The following is a 22,938-nucleotide window of genomic DNA, read 5'->3' on the forward strand; positions in this document are numbered from 1 at the left end:
AGGGAGCCTGCTTCCCTTCCTCTCTCTCTGGCTGCCTTTCTGCCTACCTGTGATCTCTGTCTGTCAAATAAATAAATAAAATCTTTAAAAATAAATAAATAAATAAATAAATAAAAAGTTATTATTTATTTGTTTGTCAGAGAGGCAGAGAGTATGCACAAGCAGGCAGAGGGAGAAGCAGGCAGACCGATGTGGGGACTTGATCCCAGGACTCTGGGATCATGACCTGAGCTGAAGGCAGACACTTAACTGACTGAGCTACCCAGGCATCCCTGACAACATTTTTCGAATGAAAGTATTAATAAGGCTTAGTTGAGCATTCAAATGTAATCAAGAGGCAGAGGAAGAAAAACCACTTTCCAAAATGTATAAAATAAACGTCAGAAAAGCAGATGAACACGTACTTGAGAGCTAGATAGGTCTGAACCCTGTTTTGTTTGGGCCACAAATAAGAATTTCCCTTTTCTAGCTTATCAAGTGACCCAGAGCACCCTTAGCTGTTGAAACTTGTCAACGCTGATATGAACGTTGGTTATAGGCATTAAGAGGGCCTTAGTGAACGAGAAGGCATTGCTAGGACCTTCCTCCAGGATTCCAGAGATGACTCGTGTTTAACAAGCAACGTTACCTGAGGGGCAAGAGCCACCAATATAGGTCACCATGATAGATATTTCCAAAACCGGAATTGTCCTTTAAAACAAGAACACGAACAACAAATGTTGAAGCAACACTTGGGGGAAGAAGACAAAAGGGAACTTTGAAGGATACAACCTTGCAAATCTGTGTGCCCTGTTCTCCAGGGGCTGAAAAACAACAGTTGTGTTTTCTTTTCAGTTGAAGCATTCAATTACTTTCCCCTGAAGTTCGGGACAGGGGAGATGTTTATCACAGAAGACACAAGACTCATTTCTGTTCTTACATTTGAGTAGGCTCTAACGTATTTTATTAAGCTCTACGTTTTGTGACTCTTTTCTTGAAAATCCCAAGTTTCCCCCCATCAAGAAGTTAGTGTCATCACACAAAGGTTCTCAACCTCAGGAAACAAACCGGTATCCCACGGAGAGGTTTAATTTTTCTGCAAAGACAGGAAAGTCACCCATTCTCTCCAGCAATTTGAGAACAACCATTTATTATTGACATGAATGTAGATGTCCAGCAAGGGGGGGGGGGGGAGTTGCTTTTCATTTTATCCCATTATTTTCTTAATTTTTTTTTTTTTTTTTTTTTGCATATTCAGGATGTCAAGAATCCCTGAAGTTGACAGCAGCATCAAGGGGAGGCCCACTTTCAGTCTGGTGACTGATCTGCTAGGTTACAAAGTGAACATAATTTACCTTGAGGCACAAGAAGGGGGACATTAACAAATCACTATAAACACTAAAACCGTCCATTCATACAGTTTATTTCACTAGACTGCAAATTTATACACAGTATGAAGGGGTTTCCTGATAGCACGCATATAGTTTACTTTCCGTACTGCTGAAGAACCAATTGTTTTTTTACATTATATCGTTAATACCCTATCATTAAAACATTATTCAGTGAATTTTTTTTTCCAACTACATATAAATGGAGATTTACCACACACACGGTGCAAGAATGTCTTTATAACATAGTTGAATCACAAAATGTGAATCTAAAATACATCACTGTAATTAGAACACTACTTTAAAATTACAATGCCCCATGTCATATTAGCCAGATTTTATGAATCTCTGTATACATGACAAAGCGGTTTGGTGGGTCACTTCTTGTATAACTGGCAGCAGCTTTGAACAAGGATATCAGAAGAAATCTTTAATTAAGAACCAATCGTGAATCTTAAAAACATCTTCCCTTACGTACTCACTATTCTCACAATCAAAATGGGACATTTAAAAATTGATAGTCTCTAACCCAAGGAGAAGAAATCCATCCCCCCCTTAGCTGAAAGGCTGGGGTTGAACATTAGGTTTTGTAGAAATCTAAGAAAAGCGCTTTTTGGGGAGCGGAAAGAGAAACATTAGAATTTCTTTAAAAACATTTTGGATTCCTCTGTCCTCTCCACCTCTGTCAAACACAGAGAAAGAATACTGCATCGCAAATAAAGATGTATTTCCGTAAAACGACGTTCCAAAGAAAATGTACGTAAACAGGTCGGAGAGAAAGATTTCTTCATTTTCCCATTTCGTGGCCTGGGGCAGTGGGATGGTATCCGTTGCCTAACAGAACTCCTTAGTCAAAGAAGCACTTCATCACATACAAAACAGCTAGGGATGACTGCTGAACATTTCTCCTGTGTCTCCTTTTCTTTCCCCCAAAGTTCGAGAATGTTTGAAAGTTCAATAAATAGTAGAAAAATAATCCTTTACTTAGAAATTTTGAGATGCATCATTAGAGCTCACCAGGAGTTTCTGAGAGCGACTGTGGTATCCTGGTACCACTAGGTACCACCGCGAAACCAAGCGACATCTTCAAAGCACATGTTCCTCCCTGGGTATGCCACGCTCTCAGTCTCCGGCTGGGCACGCTTCTCTCTCTTCCAGTTAAGGAGAGCCGAATGTTTCTGGCTCCTTGGAACATTCCTCTGGCTCAGCTTAACGAAGGTTCCCCATGTTTCATTTACGGGTTTCGTTTCTGTTTGGAGGTCTGCCTTCTGTTCCATTCCCTTAGTACGATGGCAGGCTCATTAATCAGGCTTCTTTCCCCTCCGTTTCGGAGCCAGACTTGCATTTTCATGAGTGTGAGTCTGTTGTGGTCTCTCCTCTTGAAACATGTGAACGGGCAGGAAAGGAGTTCAATCACTCTGGATGAAGTGTGCACACACACGCACGCGCGCGCGCACACACACACACACACATGGGGGGGGTCTCTCACGATGGAGTCTCTGATGCTGGCTCTTTTCCCCCTCCAGAACATTCTGTCCCTCCCAGATCCCATCCTCCCATGGCGGTGAGGGGAGCGTTAGCATTCCGCGTCGACAGTGTGTACTGTCACGGCCGCCTGTAAGTGGTGGCTGTGGTGTAGCGTGGGGTGGTGGGGGCGGGGGTGGGGAAACTTGTGACTTAGGAGGGCAGCGGTCTGAGGCGGGGTGTCCAGATCCAAGTCCTCATCGTGGTTTCCCACGTCGACCCCAGCTGACAAGGGGTCATTGTTGCATGGGGGATTCTCACTGTCCTCCTGTGGGCTCATGGTACTGTAACCTGGAAAGGGAACAGAACAGGCAGTTGAGAACTTCCAGACACAGGGGACGGGACTTTGGATGCCTACAACACTGGTCGATGTTCCTTTCTTTGTGCTACCCGGTGGCCATGCAGGCTACCAGGGATGGTCAAGTGACTTATTTCTAAAGACATCTTTTGTTAGCTATTCTTTTTCCACAATTCCACAAGAAGACCATAACCATTTTAGACACCTGAGAGAGCACAGATAAGAAAAAAAAAAATCTACAAGCAGCCTTTTCCCAAATCCCCAAATCAACAACAAAACAAAAACTAACATCACTGCACACCCCCTCTGATCCATAGATAACTACCATTGACATTTGGGAGCTATCCTCCTACACCTTTCCCAGAGATAAAGATTAGGACTGTTAATTTTATTTTAAGGAAAAAAAGAAAGGCAGTTAAAAAGAAAGGCAGTTAAAAAAAAATGTCATAACGGGACTCGGATCGAGTTGGGGGTTGGGGGTGGGTGGGGAGTGGGGCTTCAAGAGGCCTGAATGTGACGTCACAACACAAAAACGATGGCCACCATCACCTGCGCACCTGCTCCGTGGCAGGGACCAGAGTCCTGGGGCTCCCACACCCCAATCAGGCATGCGGTTTAACATCCATTTTACGGGTGATGGAGATGACGATCAGAGAGGTTAACGAACTTGCCCAAAGTTCCACACGATGGAATACTAACTCCATGTACACCCCTAGCAACCAGCAAAGGAATCAACTATTCTCTGTGTAAGCTGGCTCACTGTATTTAAAGATTAATTTCTTTCGGTATTCTAAGTAATACATGTTTCAGAAGAAAATGCCCTTGCTGATCAAAGGATTCCATTCCAAGAACCCTGGCATGTTTTTAAATATTGCAGAAATCCCCTTTAAAAATGTTGAGAAGTGACAGCTCATTAATATTTCCACTGCATCTACGGTTAGCATCCATCAGCACTCGTCCATGGGTAGCACTAGTCACGTCTGTGGCTGCGAATGTATGCTCAGTGCAAAAATGAGAACAACTCTCTGGCCTCAATGAAACCTTTCTCAAATGACAGACTTATTTAAAGCCAGTCCAACTCAATGAGCACTGTTTATTGTGCACCTACTAGGCACAAGATACTGCGTTAGGCATTGTAGGAGACCGCAAGGTGAAAACCTGGTCCGTGTGCAGGGAGCTTAAAAGCTAGTGCTTGGGAAATAAAGCCAACACAAGGCTGGGTCTGCTCAATTATTCATTGATAGAAGACCATTATGGGCCAGAGAGAGAGGCGATGAACCATGAATAAGAGATGTCTCTTGTCCTTGAGGATTTCACAACTGAACAGGAGACACATATTCATGAAGCCAGGTTTATTCTACTGCGGATAATGGTTTAAGTGCTATGGTGGAGGTAGAATTGAAATCTAGGACACGGAATAACTGCAGCTGGAAGAATGGGAAAGCTTTGCAGAGAAACTCCTATCTCAGTTGGGCTTTAAAGGATGTGTAGGAGTTTGGTAGGTGGATAGGAGCAAGAGGACAGAAGAGCACAACCACAGCGGTGAGGACCCAAGGCCATTGCTGTACCACGTGGCTAGGGTGAGTGCTGGTAGGTAGCTGGAGAATGTGGCAGGAGGGAGGTGAAAAGAGGGAGTTATAGTTGGATTATAAAGGCCATGTCAAAGGAGAAAAAATGGAGAACCCACAGAACGTTCTGAGCAGACTGAAAAAAAACAGCACAACAGTTTCTGTGTTTCAAAGGGAGTTCTGATGGCAGCTTTTTCTTATGAATAAAAAGGAGAGGGGGGAATGGTTAGGTTATTTCAACAGCCCAGATGAGAGACTAAGAATTAAAACTAGGGGTACGGGATTGGACAGATTGAAAAGTATCTCAGGAGCAGAAATAAGAGAAGTTGGTAAGCTATTAAAAGTGAGAGGGTTGTGGGGGTTGCTGAAGGGGGATTAACAGGGACTGTGACTTGGGAGTCAGGATGGTAAGACTTGGAGATCCCCAGTCTCACGAATGAAAATGAATTTTGTTTCAGATATATATATATATTTTTAAGATTTATTTATTTGACAGAGAGAGAGATCACAAAGAGGCAGAGAGGCAGGCAGAGAGAGAGAGAGAGAGAGGGGAATCAGGCTCCCTGCTGAGCAGAGAGCCCAATGCGGGGCTCGATCCCAGGACCCTGGGATCATGACCTGAGCCGAAGCCAGAGGCTTAACCCACTGAGCCACCCAGGCATCCCTGTTTCAGATATCTTGATTTGAGAGTCTGTGGAGATGTCTAGCCAGAAACGCAGGAGTGTTGGCCATGAGAAGTCACAGCAGAAGATGGGGAATTCAATGACGTATGGGTCTTAGAAAGTCTTCTTGGTGCCAGGTTGGGGGGGGCGCTCACCAGAAAAAGGGGTGAAGGTGAGGCCCCAAGAAGTCCACAGTCAAGAAGGGGAAACACAGGTGTTAAAACAGAGGCATACCGAAAGGAACACCAAAGCTGGTTAACTTGGCTTAGGATACCTGAGGAGGACACTTAAGGTAGCCCTCATGGGAGAGAAGGTGTTCATTAGGTAAAGAGAGGGGTGGAAAGGTACCGCAGGCCCAGAGATAAGCAAATACAAAGACAGAGTAGCCTCAAAGTCTCTGGTGGGCTTGGGGGATGATAAAAAGCTCGGTATGGGAGAGAAAGACATAGGAGACACTGCTGGACACGCGGGCTCAGGCCAGATCAGGAAGGCTGGTTGGGCAAGGGGTTGGGATTTAGGGTAACAGGCAAGAGGGGGGTGGCAATGACATAAGGTGGCTTATGTCACCTTGTGGCAACGAGGAGGCTGGACCGAAGGAAGGGGGGATTAGAGGCTCAGAGGACAGGAGGCTGGAGTGTTGGCCCAGGAGAGGATGAGGATCTGGAGAAGGGACAGTAGCAGTGTTAGAGCAAGCAGCTGGTTTCAAGGGACCACTGGAAAGCCGAGTGGGCTGAATCCGGTGGCCAAATGGACTTGCCTGGTGAACCTGCCAGGAGAGAAGACATCCTTGGACGAGTCTGAGGTATCTAGGTTTAGGGGCTGGGGAAACAATGATGCCTTGCCTCAAGAGTAAGGGATTGGGAGCCCCAGTGAGCTTCTCAGCTTGGGCAGTGCTTGCCCAGGAACGGGACGGCGGGCTCTGAAACCCCAGCTACAAAGCACTCGGTGTGCTTATGCTACCAGGTGCTTCACACGCAGGGGACATGAAAACAATGTACACTTCCAGCAGAGTCTCGGGGTCTTGATTACTGTTGGCCAGCCGTTAGCGCTAGGCTGTTTTTATCTTGCTTCCAAGTATATCCTGATGGTTTCCCATCTCCACTCATTTACAAGCACCCATGGTAACTGTTAGCTCATTTGCACATTCGTGACAGCCCTTCTGCTGGGCTCCTCCCACCCCCCAACCATCGTCTGGCTATTGTGCTTTATGCTTCAGTTTTTAAAGGTCTTCTCTGGGAAGCAACCCAAACCCCAGCCTTCAGCCCACATGCGGTCAGATGCCCCTTCTGTGAGTTTAAATGGCATTTTGCACACATCTCTCCCTGAGATTTTTACTACATAATAAACTTCGGGGCTGCCTTGTCCATGAGCAAAGCCTTATTTTGGTACTCCTAATACTCAACACAATGCCTCACACAAAGCAGGCACTTCATTATTCAAAATCACATGACTGTGCTCCCAAAGCAATGGCATTAATTTTCTGAGTTATCTGTGTTCCCCTACTGTGACATTCAGCGGGCTCACCTAACAACGAAGATACTCCAGGATTCCCTGGGCCCTTCCCAGGGCTTCTAACCTAAGAGTCTAGGGATGTCCTAAACCCGGCTGGTCATCAGCTCAGGGTGCTTTTGACGGTTAAGTGGTTCCCAGAGCAACTCAGGGGTACCCCTATTTCTCCTGCTCTGGCTTTCTGAGGGGAACCCCCCAGCGGAGGTGCTTCCAAAGGGAACCACTTGTTCTGGGGACATTGCTCAACCCCTCTGCAACTTACTCAGGCTTCCTCTTATCTCAATAATTAATGACAATCTGGAGGGAGGGATGGCAAGCTGTGGAGGAGGAGGAAAAAGCCAAACACATGCTCTCACTTAACAAATGGAGTGTTTACTTAGCACCAAGCAATTCTGTTGAGTGCTGGGAACAGTGATGAATAAGACAGACTCAATCTGACTCATGGAGGGGGAAGCTCTATTGAAAACACAAAGGATATCAGCAAACACTTTCAAAGGAAAGATTTCTTTACTATCTAAACATGTACACAGTGAAGTCTTTGCAAAAATGACCTCAAGCAAAAAGTAGGCTTTGAAAAGGAGGTCAGGTGTTCATTAAGAACAGAAGAGTCAAGGGGCGCCTGGGTGGCTCAGTCAGTTAAGTGGCTGCTCAGGTCATGATCCCAGAGTCCTGGGATCGAGCCCCACTTTGGCTTTCCTGCTCAGAAGAGAGCCTGCTTTTCCCTCTCCCTCTGCCTGCTGCTCTGCCTACTTGTGCTCTCTCTCTCTCTAATAAATAAATAAAATCTTAAAAAAAAAAAAAAGAACAAAAGACTCAAGATTAGGCTGTGGCTCTTTGGTATTCTGCTTACATATTTAGCTGATGGTTCCTGAGAAACCTCTCCTGATGGTTAGTGATGTTAGGTCCCTGGTTGGGGGAGGCTGGGAGGGTGCCTACAACTCACTCTCCACCTTGTGGTCACAGAGAATAACTGCAGGAGACTGTGTACCTCTAGAAAATGGTCTCAGGGTGCACCGTGTAGGTTTTGACCAGGTTTTCAAGGTTCACCATTTGCCTCTGAAGCTTTGTGGAATTTGCTTCACTAAGAGGAAACTTCCCTTTTACAAAGAAAAAATGTGGCTTAATACACATTTGCATAAAGTTTCTAATGAAATAGTAACCAACCCATGAATTCACAAGGAACAAAAATATATCGGTGGTTTTTAACTTAAGTAAGCCAGCTGATAATCAGAGCAAGATATTTTCAGGAGAGAGAATAGTAGAGCATATATAGAATTGAAAGCATCAGTAGGGAGTAAACTTTTTAATCACTACTTGTGAGTGTAACAAGAAATAGTCAACTGCTGAAAAATCATCATTCTAAGTAGTCTTAGAATATTGACAAAAAATTTTCATCAACTTCAAAAACTATTCCTATTTTGAGTAGTTTTTTAAAGACAAAAAATTAAAGTAAGATTCCTTTGAAGCATAAAATTCTCTTGGACACATGAAATACCACAGACCCTTGAACAACAGGGGTCTGAACTACATGGGATCCCGTAGAGGCCAGTTTTCCATAAATATAGGGCAGTAGTGTAAACGCATTTCTCTCTCTGATTTTTTTTAAATTTTATTTATTTATTTGAGAGAGAGAGAGATGACAACTAGGCAGAGAGGCAGGCAGAGAGAGGGGGGGAGCAGGCTCCCTGCTGAGCAGAGAGCCCGATGCTGGGCTCGATCCCAGGACCCTGAGATCATGACCCGGGCCGAAGGCAGAGGCTTAACCCACTGAGCCACCCAGGTGCCCCTCTCTCTGATTTTCTTAACATTTTCTTTTCTCTAACTTATTTTGTTGTAAAAATACAGTATATAACAGATGTAACATACAAAATGTGTATTAATCCACTGTTTATGTTATTGGTAAGGCTTCCGGTCAACAGCAGACTATTAGTCATTAAGTATTTGGGAAGTCAGAGGTCAGACATGGATTTTCAACCGTGCCAGTGGTGGCGGGTGGAGGGGGCGGGGTCGGTGACCCTTATGCCCACCGTGTTCAAGGGTCAACTGTATTTCTAAATAAAAATACAGTCTGGAGTCCCCAAGTTTGACTTGGTCATGTTCAGTTTTAATTCTAGGAAGATCACAATTCTAAACCATACCATGAAAGTCTAGACTGTTCAGTATTTACCTATTTATCTTTTATTCTTTTAAGTTTCCCTTTTGTGTCTCAGAGCCAAGGACTCATGTGGAAGCTCTCTCACTGGGTTGCAAAGAACCACGGGGCTAGGATTTTACCAGTTCAAGAGCCAGAGCCAATGCCACCTTCCCTCCAGGGGACGTCCATGGTTTACGGGCTGATAAAAGTGAACCATCTCCCTATCTTCTGCTTTGTTCTGGGCTTTTAAGGAAGCGGTCATATTCAGCCTTTTATCTGTCTTATGAATACATGCATTCATTTACAGTTTCTTGCTAGACTGTAAATTCCTTGAGGGCAGAGTGGGTATGGAGGTAGGGAGGTCAACCCTGAGCTCAACATGCCAGCTGTATGTTATTGCGTTCAATGCTTACAACTTCACCAGGGAGAAATTTCTCGTCCCATTTTTTAAAAATATTTATTTATTTATTTATTTGACAGACAGAGATCACAAGTAGGCAGAGACGCAGGCAGAGAGAGAGGGGGAAGCAGGCTCCCTATGGAGCAGAGAGCCCGATGCGGGGCTCGATTCCAGGACCCTGAGATCATGACCTGAGCCAAAGGCAGAGGCTTAACCCACTGAGCCACTCAGGTGCCCCTCCTCCCATTTTTACCATTAGGATACTAAAGTCCAAAGTAGCCTCATAAGATCTCATAGCCTGCAAAGACGGGGAGAGGAGCGCTCCCAGGGAGCTGTCCTTGACCCTATCTTATAAGTTCCTCCATACTCTCTGGTTCACAGAAACGAGGCCACCCCTTCACCAAGTCCCTCCACTGGGCCGAGCAAAGAGCAGGTGCCCAATCTATGCACCAAGCAGAAGAACACAGAGCCAAGAAAGGAGTGTGCTGACCAAACAATTCCATTAGATTTCCTTGTTGTGACGTGGACCTATGGCTGGCTTATTCTTAGCATCACAGGGACACGAGCACTTGATGCCACTACGCTTAGTGACCCGCCACACAGGCTCAGGGATAGGACACCATGCAGTTAAATGCTACTGATTTTGTGGTGCCTTTGGAATTACATGGCGTGTCAATGCCTTCCATTTCTTTTGGTGTTGCGTTCTGTCTGCATGAGAAACTATTTTTCATTCCTTGGGGATAACAGGGACCCAATTATTGTGAAAAATGAAAGCAAGCAAGCCCTTAGCTAGATCCCTTAGCTTTCAGATACTGACACTGCACTCTTCCTTTTATCTAAGCTGTTGCTTCATATGCCATTTTCCTAAGACAATGGGAGAGCTAATGGAACATCGTAAACGTCATTCAGAATTCCAACTTTGTATTGAAGCAATTTCTATCCGGGGAGAGAGAGAGACAGAGACAGAGAGAAAGGATTCAGTATTTCTGCTGAATAAGAAATTATTTCTGTTGAACTTTAGTAGCCTCAAACCTGTTTTATTATTCAGAGAAGAGGCACAGAACTGCCTGGCAGATGAATTTATGCAGGTTCAAAGGTTTTTAGGGGGGGAAAAAAAGCAGAAAGTCAAAGAAACTGAAAAATTTAAGTTGTGCTTTGACTCTCCATAGAAACCTGATGTTTCTACTTAGTTGGTGGGAACAATGTCATTCAGAGCCCAAATTAGGAGGCTCCAATTTACAAATCAGAGTTTTGGCTTCTCCTGTTTTCCGAAGGGACTTTGAATCCCTGGCTCTCATGTAAAAGGCAGCACTGGGCGCCTTGATGAATACCCACCCCTGCATTTTTTAGCACAGGGGTGGGAGCACACTATTTGAAGACATCCTTTTTTCTTTTTCCTCCCCCAGGGTAGATGTGGAGAAAGAAGAGTCAAAAAAAGGTACGAATGCATTATCTATGCATTTAAGAAAGACCTGATTCTAGGAAGAAAGTAAAGATTTCTGGAAAATTAAACAGCCCTATGAAAAATAAAAAGATCTTCCAATGATCTTCCAAGAGTGGCCCCCCCACTCTTGCCACTCCAACAACATGTCTGCTGTTCTGTGACACCAAGCCATACGGACTCTGGCAAGGTAAGAAGCTAGGTGGTGGCCAAGTCTTTGGTACAGCATGTGGACCTGAATAATTCACAGCCCACTCAGCCTTGGTGTCTCCTCACAATCCAGCCCCTACTCTTTCTGAGCATCTCAGAGCCGCCTTGTACAACCGTCATGACTAACTCTAGACACCAGGTCCCTTGCCTCTAATATCCTTTGCCCCCAGCTTTTCTCTCATCACCCTTTAAGCCCAGTGCAAACTGTGGTCTCCTTGGTGAAGCCTTCCCCGAACCTTCCAGGCAATGCTGGAGGTCAGGACGGGGAATGCCAGAAGGAAGCACGGATTCCTGTCATGTCCCAAGTGTACGTGGCTGAGAGCACCCATAAGGATGCTGTTGTTGGCCAACTAGCAACACCGTGTGGTAGGACCTACGAGGACTGCCAATGACCAAGGATCAAGTGGAGTGGTAAGCAGGCTCCATCTAGACAACGCGAATCCTCATGCATGGAGAACACCTAGAAAGCAATCTGTGTGCCCAGAGGTCCTCTCACTTATGCCCAGGAGTGTCGAGACATAATCAAAACTACCCTTGGGCTCCTATAAATGTGCCATGTTGGAATGTGTCCTTCGGAAAACTATGTCAGAGTAATTCACTGGAGCACAGAACAGGAGGGAGAAGCGTGGGTATGAGTACCGGCCCACAGGAGCCCACCGGGTTCCTCAGAAGGAAGCAGACCTTACCATGATCGCTTTCTGTTCCCGATCGACCCCAGTAGCGACGCCTCCGTTCTGGGCTGTGTGCATGTCGTTCGATGACGGCAGCTATGAACCGAGTATTGCTGACTGCGGGAAGCAAGGACAGTTAGTCACGCGTATGCTGGGATCGTCAACGCATCAAGCACATTTGCTCTGAGCAGGCTCATTCATATGTTGGGGGACCTACTCTTTGTGGAGAGAGAGGATAAGTAATTTTTTTTAATTGTGAGGGTTAGCAGCAGTGAGACGTCCCATCTCCAACATGTGTTAAGAAGATACGTTCTATAGAGTCCAAGGCCAAGGTATGTATCTCTAATGGAACTCTGTTTTGATAAAGAAATACTCCCCCCCCCCCAAGATATACACAGTTAATTCCCTGAGGTATTAAAACAATGTATGCCCGATGACTGCCTTTCTGAAATACTACTAGGCTGGGAAAGGAACGAGGAGGAGAAATAAAATGTAGGGTGAGCGGTTTTAGGCCAGAGCACTTCATGCAAAAAGGAACAACATGAGATCTTTTAAGATTTTTCTAAAACAAAGCAAGCACGGACTCTTGTTCCTAATGAAAATGGGAGAGGAAAAACCTGTCAGAGATTCTTAAATTCTAATATAAGCCAAAAGGATGTAAGAAAGAACGTTTATTCTGGGTTAGCCTCCTGCTGGCACATTCTGCCACAAGGCAGCTTGAATACTTACTGATGCCTCTGTCCTCGTGGCTGTCATCGTCCCTTTCATCTCTGTCATTCTCCAGGTTGGACATACGCACTGACATTTCTACCCATCATTAAAAAGAGAGAAACATGACTATTTAATCAAACAAAATCACCCACTTTAATACCCTGCGGAGTGCTTGTCTGATGGCCGGGTGACAGAGTCCCATCAAGGATGAGTCCAGACTTGGAAGACAATGCACTGATGTCCCAGCCTTTTTTTTTTTTTTTTCCTTTTAAAGGAGAGGGGAGCAGGAATCAGAAGAGGGAGGACCAGAAGTGAATAATCAAGAGAGACACCCGAGGTCAACTTCTGAAGAAAGGAGAGAGTAAGTTGATAGAGGCTAATGGATCTTTCAGTCTCTACTAATGTACCTGAAACCGAAGGAAGGGGTCTGAAGCCATGGCTGAGTGTGCTGATAACGCGGGGCTACAAAACCCCATCGGAGGCCAGGTGTAACATAACACAGGATGATAGTCACATCCTGACCAAGGGGAAATCCTGGCACCCGAATATAACCAAAGGGAAGGAGCTGTGTGATCAGCCCTGTTACTCAATCAGGCAACATTATCCCAAGATCGCCCCTCCTTCCCCTCATCAGCACCGTGGCCATAGTGAAATATTCCAAACCTAACCCTCCCTGATTGCTGCAAGGCTGAGCCAAGGGGCTCCTGACCAAGTCCAGGAAGAACGGTGAGTGAGCCTTATCTCCGAAGAGGTCAGCTTAACCCGTCCCTGGGGGCTGTTAGGGAGGCTGGGGATGGCCATTCAATGGTTTTGTCCTCACAAATGAGCACAGACACCACATTTAACTATTGGTATGGAAACCATGACTGCAGTGTTCTTTTTGTATCTGACTTCCATTACTTATGCCATCTGAGAGATGCAATGATGGTTTTGAATATGTTCATTCACAGTATGTAATAATAGCAGCAAAAGAACAGATTCACGGCCCTGCCAGTCGTGGCCTGGGGTAATTTTGCTCCACCTGTCTGAACAGCAGAGACCACACATCGGAGCCGAGGGAAGAACCAAACTTCCCACACGGCATCCCCGCTCCCGGGACTGGCTAATTCCAGAGGCCGGTGCGGTAGGCCAATGCTGCGGCAGAGGAGAGAGCAGCTATGGATTTTCTGGGGAACCCAAATGAAGCTCAAAGGGTCTAGACACTGAAGAATGAGCCACGGGCTAAAGGAGGAAAGGAGGCTTTGGGGACTGGCGACTCTTTTCCATGGAAGCGGAAAATGCAGTGCCGTTCTCCTAAGCGCTCAGCGGCTTCCTCAATCGGCTGCATCCTTCCAGCCTTGGAAGGACACGAGCGAGGCTGCTGCCTCCTGTAAGAGCTTTGGATTCACTTGGAGCTCACCTTGGGCAGCCAGGGGAGACATGTGCTGGTGACTCCGTCGATGAATCTGATGGCGGTAGGCATACACAGCCAGGACCAGTACCATGATGCAGCCCATGATGCCTCCGGCCACGGGACCCACGGGGGCACTTTTGATCATGTTCAGTGTCACCACCTCGTCACCTTTGTTCAAACAAACAGATGGCCCTCGTAAGGACTTCCCAAGTGTGGCAGGCAGTGAGGATGGGGATAAGATGGGAAGGAACAGAGTGGGGTGGGGCTTGGTGGAGACAAGGACAGCTGCTCTAAGTTCGGGAAGCATCAAGGAGAACCCACCAGAACTTGGGAGCAGGGGCTTCCTTTAATCTCTGTTTTTTTTTTTTTTTTTTTTTTAAGATTTTATTTATTTATTTGACAGAGATCACAAGTAGGCAGAGAGGCAGGCAGAGAGAGAGGGGAGCAGGCTCCCTGCTGAGCAGAGAGCCCGATGCGGGACTCGATCCCAGGATCCTGAGATCATGACCTGAGCCGAAGGCAGCGGCTTAACCCACTGAGCCACCCAGGCGCCCTAATCTCTGGTTCTTAACTTAAATGTTGGTTGCTTGGCCCAGCAAGTGCGCCCCTGGCAAGGACTACTGAAACCGGTGAGGTGATGAGAATCACTTAAACGGTGGGCTGCCCAGGGCCAAGAGCCTGGCTCCCCGCAGTGTGGGCAACTCTTGGAAGACATGTCATGCAGTACAGAGCTGGAGGCCAATGTGAGCCTCTTAGCATAGATTTATGGTACTGGGTGTCCTTGATGGCAATGGATCTGACACACGACCCCTAAAAAGGATCACATTTCAAAGCTTACGGTTTCCCTTTAAAACACTATCTGTACCCCCAAGCACCAGACTGCAGGTGGGTACATAAAGGGATGTCTTAGAACAAGGCCACTTCGACTGTGTCCTCATCTGGTGCAGGGGTAATGTGTGAGCTCAGGACCCTTCCTCACCTAGGAGGAGCTCTTCTCCTACAGACAGCTTAATGTGGGGAGATGTTAAAAACACAAATAAAGGTTTAAGTAGCTCACCTGCCAGGTAAGCGTTAGCTCCAGAAGATACTCGTGCTAGCTCCAGAAAAACACTGAGAAAATCTTAGTGGAGGTAGGCAGGTGGTATTTTTGAGGTCTTGGGACCTGGTCCCAGACATGTTCCTTCCCACAGGGCCCCCGTCCCCCATCCTAATCTACCCAGACCACATTAGATAGCTCCGGTTTCTGTTGGCCCCAACACCTTAAGGGCTGATTTGAAGCCACAGACTCCTGCTCTGCAAATGTCGCGAGGGAAGGCTGCAGCAGGAGACTGACCCACAGTGGTCATTCCACCCGCCGCTGGCCCTGTCCTTCTGACAGCTGGGACTCACATTCGGACTCCACAGCTCAGCCACACAGAAATCAGGCCTGACATTTCTCAGAACAAGCTTTAGGGGAACGAATTCCAGGCTTGTAAAATTTGGCAGGAAACATGGCTGCTTACTCTGCACAGAATATCTAGCCAGCTTTGAAGGTAATTATCTGCCTTGGTTTTGTAACTAAAAACTACTGGCAAAGAAAACAGGAAAATAGGGTAGAGGAGCATTTTAAGAGTTTTGTTCTAGTGTAGAGGCAAAAAAAAAAAAAAAAATGTATTCAAGAATCAAAATATTCCAGGTTCCCAACATACCTATCGCTCCCATGTCATCCACATAAGGACTCTTGGCTCCCACAATTCCCCCAAAGCATTCTTTCTGGGGCGCACAGTAGGATTTGTCCAGGTGGGTCTTTCCATCGCTGTCTACCATGCACCACTCACAGTCCAGCACACCAAAGCAGTCCCTGCCAGAGAGATGACACTGAGTGTACCAGGAAGCAGAGCCGGCCAGAGGATAGCATATGAACCCGGCCATCAGACAGCTTTCAAGAGCACCATTACTTACTATGCTGTAAGTCCTCGAGCTTTAGTTTCCTTTCCTTATAAAAGAAGAATAACAATAGTCTGCCAGGGGATAGCTGTTTCATGTCTCTCAACAGCTAGGAAATGAGAGAAGTAAAACTGTTCCCCCTGTGGACCATTCCACAAAATCCACACATCACAGATCAGTGCAGGATTATCCCAAATCATCTTAAAAGACCAAATGGCCCCAAGGTTTGTTGGACTTTGGCCTGACCCCAAGCGTAGGGTCATTCAAAAGAAAAAAAAAAAAAAAGGAAGGAAGGAAAAATGGTCATATAAACTGGGGAAATACTGGTAATTTAAACAGCTTTCTTACTGCCAATTTCTTAGAACTATTCATATGTGAAGTGAATTATGATTTTCTAAGAGAATGTATGCAGCGTTTCTCCAATTTAACTGATTCTGAGTTACTGCCTGACATCCCAAATTCATCTCTGATGTCCGACCATTCCTCTGCTAAAACACGCACTGAAAGTAGAACTGGCTGCCCTTTCTACCCACAGACTGTTTCATCAAATGGCAACCTGCAGTGGCAAGAAACAAATCAGCTGGCTCCCACCCCCGGGAGCTATCCCCAGGATGGCTAGTCCCAAACATCTAGAGGGGAGGGGCAGGTAGGAGGGGACACATCGTTTTTGGTTCTCAAAGCTACCGTGAAGACTATCTGCTTTGTAAGACAGCAGACTCAATGAGCTATAATGGGTCACATACCTGCCCCCTGGCCCTTGCTCCTTCGGGCCATGTCCCCTCTCATTCCTTTCATTTCAAAAATAACTTTCCCATCCACGGATGATGTGACTGACATACAGTACAAATGCCACACAGCTACAACAAGTGGACACTGGACAACATTAAGTCTGCTGGATACAAGGCTTACAGGAATCACTTTTGGGTCTGAAAAACTAGTACACCTTTAAGAAAAGCTCAGTGAGGCTGCCAGTCATCACTCCCTCTTCGGTTCTACTCCTGCAGCGACTGTGCTGATGTAGAAGCAAGCACCAGGCAAGGCTTACCCACTTTCCATCCTCTGGCTGCACCTGCTGTTGACACACTGGTGAAGGGCATCCTGCAGGCCAGGGTCAAGAGCTGTGTACGTCACTGGCTCCTGGTGGACCTCGCAGCTTGGATTTCTAGGCAGGGGCAAGTCTGCAGGTTAGGACCAACAGTGCTCACATTCCAAATTCATCATACCTCTGGCCCCAGATAGCGTCAGACAGATCCGGGCTTGAATCCTGGCCACTTAACTGGATGGAACCGTGGGCCAATCAATTAACCACTCTGAGCATCCATTTGTTCATCTTTATGTACAACAGAAATAATTTTTATATACATACGTAATATATAATTTTTATATATACACACATATATATACACATATACACATATATAGAAATATACACACATTTATATACAAATACATATACATACATATATATACACATATAAAGTCATAAAAATCCCACAAAATAGGAATGTGTATGATCAGAAGTAAAAGTTATCTCCCTGACTTACCACTCTACATCTTTCTTTTCTCAGGTCATTGCTATTAACAGTTTAATGAGGGTCCCTTTAGACATTTTTTCTATACTTAAACATACAACTGTGTATCAGTACACACAGGATTCCTTCATTTAAGCTCTAGAGAAGGGCTTTATCCCAATTTATTTAACTGTGGCCATAAGATCTGTCACTAAGATAAAGAATGCTAAATTAGATATAAGCGTGTGTGTGTGTGTATGAAAGGTACCTACAGATCTATCACAAGGTTAACTTGAAAACAAAGTGACTCAATGTACATAACGTATCTGACGCACGTGAATGCTGGTAACAGTCTGACAGTTTTTTTGTATGGACCGCAGATAATTTTAAACGTTTTCACAGCGTTTAAATGTAAACCTGAAACAGGACTTCATTTCAAGACTTGAACTCTGACTCAGTGAACAGTTAAGTCATTAGAATGAATCATCTTCTTATACCACAACCCAGAACACATCTATAAAGGAGGCTCCCATGTGCATGTATTATACATGTGTGTGTATGATATATGTGTGTGTGTGTGTGTGTATGTATATAGATATAAAACACGTATTTATGCAGTATGTGTATTTTACCGGTTCTCTGCATTGGTGAGGTTGCCGGTGCACTCATTGACCTCTAGAGGGCACTCACAGGGACATTCACATTCATTTTGTTCCATTCTGAAAGGCAAAAGGAAAATCACGATGCAAAGGTTCAATGACAAACTTTACACTACACAGAATAAAGAAAACAGAAGACACTGTGAGCTAGCCAAAAGGGAGAGTTAAAGGGATGTTAGGACCAAAGGTCTGGCCTCAATCCACGACTCCTGGGCAAATCGCACAGCAGCAAACACCTCCATAACCAGGACCTTCTTCTTCTCTGGGACACACCCCTGCACTGTTTATTTGGCAGATGCCGCTACGAAAGGCCTGGCATTGGTTCAGATACTCAACAGCCGAGTAAAGAGAGCCCCACTGCATTTTTACCGGTGACAGTTGAGACAGAGCCGATCCACCATGCTACAAGCACAGAAGGCAAGGGAGTCGCACGTTTCATTGACGATGCCAACGAACGCATTGGTTCCTGGGATCCTCGCCAGTCTGTACTTTGAACAGTGGCTGCCATGCACGAGGTTTGTCAAATCTCCCTGGAGACAATGGAGGTGTCAGAAGTGACAGAAAACAACGCAAAGATTCAACCCTGCCGTGGTGAAAACAACCCTTCAACCACCTGCTGAAAATAGCTTACAATAAAACTTCATTTCTGACTACAAAAGTAATAGAGAGTTACCGCTGAAAGTTGGAAAAATACAATTTTTCCTTAATACCAGAGATCATTCCCAATTCCCATTTAATAGTTGTGTATATATTCTTTTATCTACGCTTCTACAGATACAATTTTTATAGCTATGCTGTAATCTTTTTTTAAAAACACACTACAATGTATCATAACATGAAAATAAGTGCAAGAAACAATGAAAGACAACTTTTGGGTAAGGAATAGTTTAAAATGCATTCAAGGGCAAACCTAATGCACCAGAAAACATGCATTCCCTGCTCCACCTTGGATAATAAACCTTTGTTCTTCTAGAACAATACAATTTAAAAACCAGACTCGTGAACAGTCCAGTTTCCTGCCTCCAGGATATTAAATAATATTTAAACAGAATAGTTAAATAACTAAGACAAGCATCCATTTCTTCATTCTAGGACAAGAAAAATGTGATAGCCAGCTCTCGGACATGCCAAATCGGTCTACCATACGGAAAACCAAAGATTCTAGAGCAGCACTGTGAGGCTGAGTATGGTCCTCCTTTTCTGCACGTGTTTCCAGTGTAGCAGGCCAACTATGTGATCCCATGCTCGTTTCCATGCCAGTTATTCCTTCTACATGCACGGTGAGGCTAAGCCGAACTTGGAGAATTGTGGCACTGAATAGATTCTTAGAGGTCTAGATGAATTTCCCCTGCCTGGAAGACGCCCACCCCTACTATATCAGCAATCATACAGGCCTATCATCCTGTTAGCTCCACTAGCCAAAGGCTCCAGTTCCATTTTGGAATAACTTGAGCTGTTAAGAAATTACTCTAATTCATCTTCCACTAAAATTTTGCGTTTCTGAACAATTTCTCCCAGAGTAGCCTGGCTTTGTCTGCTGAAGGCTCAGGAAGTCACTGCACCAATGGTAGAAGATACACAGAGGAAATCAGACTTTCTTAGAACCACTACTTACTTGGCAGCTCCCTTCTCATCGCACTCAAGTATGTCAACATCTCCTTTAAGGAGCGTGTTCCTTAGAATGGGATGAAGTCTAAACACAGTCATCATGAGTTCCTTTACTCTGAAAGCACTATCCCACTGACCTGTTCATTTTTTTTTTTTTTTAAGATTTTACTTATTCATTTGTCACAGACAGAGAACACAAGTAGGCAGCGACGCAGGCAGAGAGAGAGGAGGAAGCAGGCCCTCAGCTGAGCAGAGAGCTGGATGTGGGGCCTGATCCCAGGACCTCGAGATCATGACCTGAGCTGAAGGCAGAGGCTTTAACCCACTGAGCCACCCAGGCGCCCTGACCTATTCATTTTTTAAACTCTCCTGTTCCCCAATTGTTTTTGAAACTGCTTTTTTGAGAGAAGGATTTTCAAACAATCCAATGCATCTTTAAAATTTTTAATTACACATTTAATGATATAAATATTCTAAATAAGGAGCTTCCTTCTTGTGAATAACTTTTTGAATGTTGGTTCTGTCATTACCCATTTTAGTTCTTTCCCAGTTAAGATTATCTGTGAAGTAGTAAGAATATTCTTAAGATCTTTAACCATACCTAGGTAAGTCCACAGTGATCTCAAATCAAATACTTAGAGTGCTCTAAACCACAAAAACGAAGTTATTTTTAGATGATCTACATGAGAGTTTCCCATCTAACTGGGTGGATGACCAAGAAATGACCTAATTTGGCCTTAGGAATTTAGGGAGGCTGCAGGATCTCGAGAAGACAGGAAGAGGGGACACATGGAGCCACACATATTTACATAAGAGTGTGGGAACAGAGTGCAGCAGACATTTCAAAGCGTCTCGGCTGGGTGAGTCTTTAAACAAACAAAACCAAAACAGAACACCAAGTGCGAGACCTTAAAACATTCCCTTCTCCACGTGGGCTTTATACCCCGTACCGGTCAACCTGGAGATCGGGACCGAGGTCCAGTCCTGCCGTTCGGGAGTTCTCAGGCAATGCAACAGCCAGAGGTCCTACTCAGATACTGACCAGGACTCCGTTCCCTATTCCGGGGCGGGATGGGATGTGAGAACGCAAGGGATCAACTTACCACAAGGCTCGTGTTGAATTTGTAAAACCTCTGGACTGTTCTGTCACTGAAGCTGTTGCACAGGTTTTTCTTTACAAAGTTGGGGTGGTTCAGGATGTCGTTTGCTACCAAGGGCTCCTAGCAAGGTCAAGCAGACAGAAGACACAAGCCGTGTCATTAAGGAGCCACAGGCTGTGGGAGCATGGAGCTCTAGGCTTTTCAACAAGTACCTTGTGGGTAATATGCTGTTGTTCCACAGGGGCGTGTCCTTTGGGATCAATGAGGGTTGGATGTGCCACCAGATAACCCCGGTCCTCCATTATGAAGCACCTGTGCCGAGAACAAGGGACATCCCTCAGGAACACACACTTTCGACCCTATCAGAGAGCATTCGTCTTGCTAGTCCCTAAACAAATTGCATTTATCTCAGTAAAAAGTCACCGAAACGAATTCACTGAAGGTTGGCTGCAGGCAGACAGACAGATACGTTATTATTATTACTTTTTTTAAAGGGCTCCGCGCAGGGTGTGGAGCCCAGAGTGGGGCTTGAACTCATGACCCTGAGATCAAGACCTGAGCTGAGATCAAGAGTCAGACACTTCAGGGACTGAACCACCCAGGCGCCCCAAGGGACACATTATTCTTGAGCTGACAGATTACTTGATATACAGTTGACGGTAACAAAGTTACACTTGACTCTGAGGCTACCCACTTAGCTCTTACCGAATGTGTCCACTTAGTCCGAGGCAGATGGACTCAAAAATCTTTTGCAAGGATATGTAAGCGGCTAGTTTATCCTTCCTTCAGAGGAGGCAGACTCTGAAGGACGTGCTCTTGGGCATTTATAGGCAAAAAATTTAAGTAAGCCATATAATTTCTTCTTTTGATGATAAATATATGTAAAATACAACCTTCAGGGACATACAAAGATATATTTGATGAAAACACGAAATAAGCAAAGCCAGAACTGCTCTAACCAGACTATGTGCTGCTCTATTTTACTCAGCAAGGGTTGTAACACTGTGCTATGGACCCTGCATTTCCCTATGAAGGGCCAATGAAATTTAGCAGGGATATGAAGCAGTGGCCACGAGAGTGAAGAAAGCTGTTTTAAAAAGTGGCCTGCATTAAATCCAGGAAATACCCTGGCTTTGATCAGACACGTTCTTTTGAAATCAGGAGGTGAAGACTTTTTTAGTTCCATGAGCCTCTTTCTGGGGAAATGTAAAAGGGAACAGTCCCGGTGCCTGAAATTCCCATGAAGACTTTGGCTTAATAACTCAGTTAACATCAAAAGTACCCTCTGGGCCTTCTAGCACCCAAGATCTGGGAAACCTCTAATTATTGACTCAGAGAGAAACAAGAGCTTTCAGAGAATTCTGTGCCACAGTTATTCTCATTATGAGACAAGTGTGTTTGTCTCAATCATAAATGCCAGGCATCTTAGGAAAATGAAAGAACAAAAACCTTTGTAATTGAACACCCAGGCCATGGACTGAATTTCTGGTCTTGACCATGACAATGTGGTTGCCATTCAACTAGACATATTGGACATCATTTTCTTTGTATTTTGCAGCTTGACAGGAAAATGGTGTCCCTGAAGGGCTTACCGTATTTTGTTGCCACCATCTTGGTTACAAACTGGTAGTAAGTCCATAAGAACCTTGTAGAAGTATCTAAGTGTGAAGTCGATGCCCATCACAGCCACAGTATGCCCGGAAGATAGCTGAGTACTTCATGTGAAAAAGATCAGTGAGAACAAGAGGCACGTCTTAGTTAAAGGTAAAAGTTATGTTCGATCGTAAGAACACTGTATGGTATTAGAAATACATGCCTACTGTCCCTCCACATTTTTCACCCCTATAGAAATGATCAACTAAATGACTGACTTAGCACAATATGGAGATTTGCTGAGAAAAAAACTTAAGGTTAAAGGTAGAATTTTCTAATAAGACCAGCCCAAAACATGGGCAGCTGTGGACTAACCCTGACTCTACATGTTCAGTGGCTGGACTATTCTTCGACAAGACTATGGGAATGGCAGGAAGAGGCATCATCAGGAGACTTGATACAGGACTCCTCTGATTCCTCCCAACAAGGGACCTCCAGACACAAGGAGCCTGAGTGATCCCTTTAATGATTGCCCTCATTTTATTGAGAAGGACACTGGGATCTCATACAGGTTAACTGACTAGTGTAACCTCATACAAAACTCAGTGAAGAACTAGGTCTCATCTTCTTTCTAGGACACTAAGGTTGGCTCT

The 22,938-nt window shown here is 45.1% G+C and overlaps 1 protein-coding gene across 2 annotated transcripts in view; it reads right to left on the minus strand.

Moving 5' to 3' along the window:
* Positions 1-1,233: 1,233 nt before the first annotated feature.
* The window catches only part of CACHD1 (cache domain containing 1), a gene marked incomplete at its 5' end in the record, with an annotated part of 203,316 nt that continues 181,611 nt past the window's right edge, over positions 1,234-22,938 (minus strand). For both annotated transcript variants that reach the window (XM_080801858.1, XM_080801857.1), the window contains 11 exons: positions 1,234-3,182; positions 11,800-11,901; positions 12,514-12,591; positions 13,895-14,056; positions 15,577-15,728; positions 16,860-16,976; positions 17,958-18,044; positions 18,354-18,514; positions 20,696-20,812; positions 20,905-21,004; positions 22,285-22,407. In XM_080801858.1, coding sequence (XP_080657984.1) covers positions 2,944-3,182; positions 11,800-11,901; positions 12,514-12,591; positions 13,895-14,056; positions 15,577-15,728; positions 16,860-16,976; positions 17,958-18,044; positions 18,354-18,514; positions 20,696-20,812; positions 20,905-21,004; positions 22,285-22,407 — 1,438 coding nt within the window. In that variant the 3' untranslated portion in view covers positions 1,234-2,943. The remainder of the gene's footprint in view (positions 3,183-11,799; positions 11,902-12,513; positions 12,592-13,894; positions 14,057-15,576; positions 15,729-16,859; positions 16,977-17,957; positions 18,045-18,353; positions 18,515-20,695; positions 20,813-20,904; positions 21,005-22,284; positions 22,408-22,938) is intronic.

The sequence above is a fragment of the Martes martes genome (genome assembly GCF_963455335.1).
Source record: "Martes martes genome assembly, chromosome: 4".
Classification (NCBI taxonomy): domain Eukaryota; kingdom Metazoa; phylum Chordata; class Mammalia; order Carnivora; family Mustelidae; genus Martes; species Martes martes.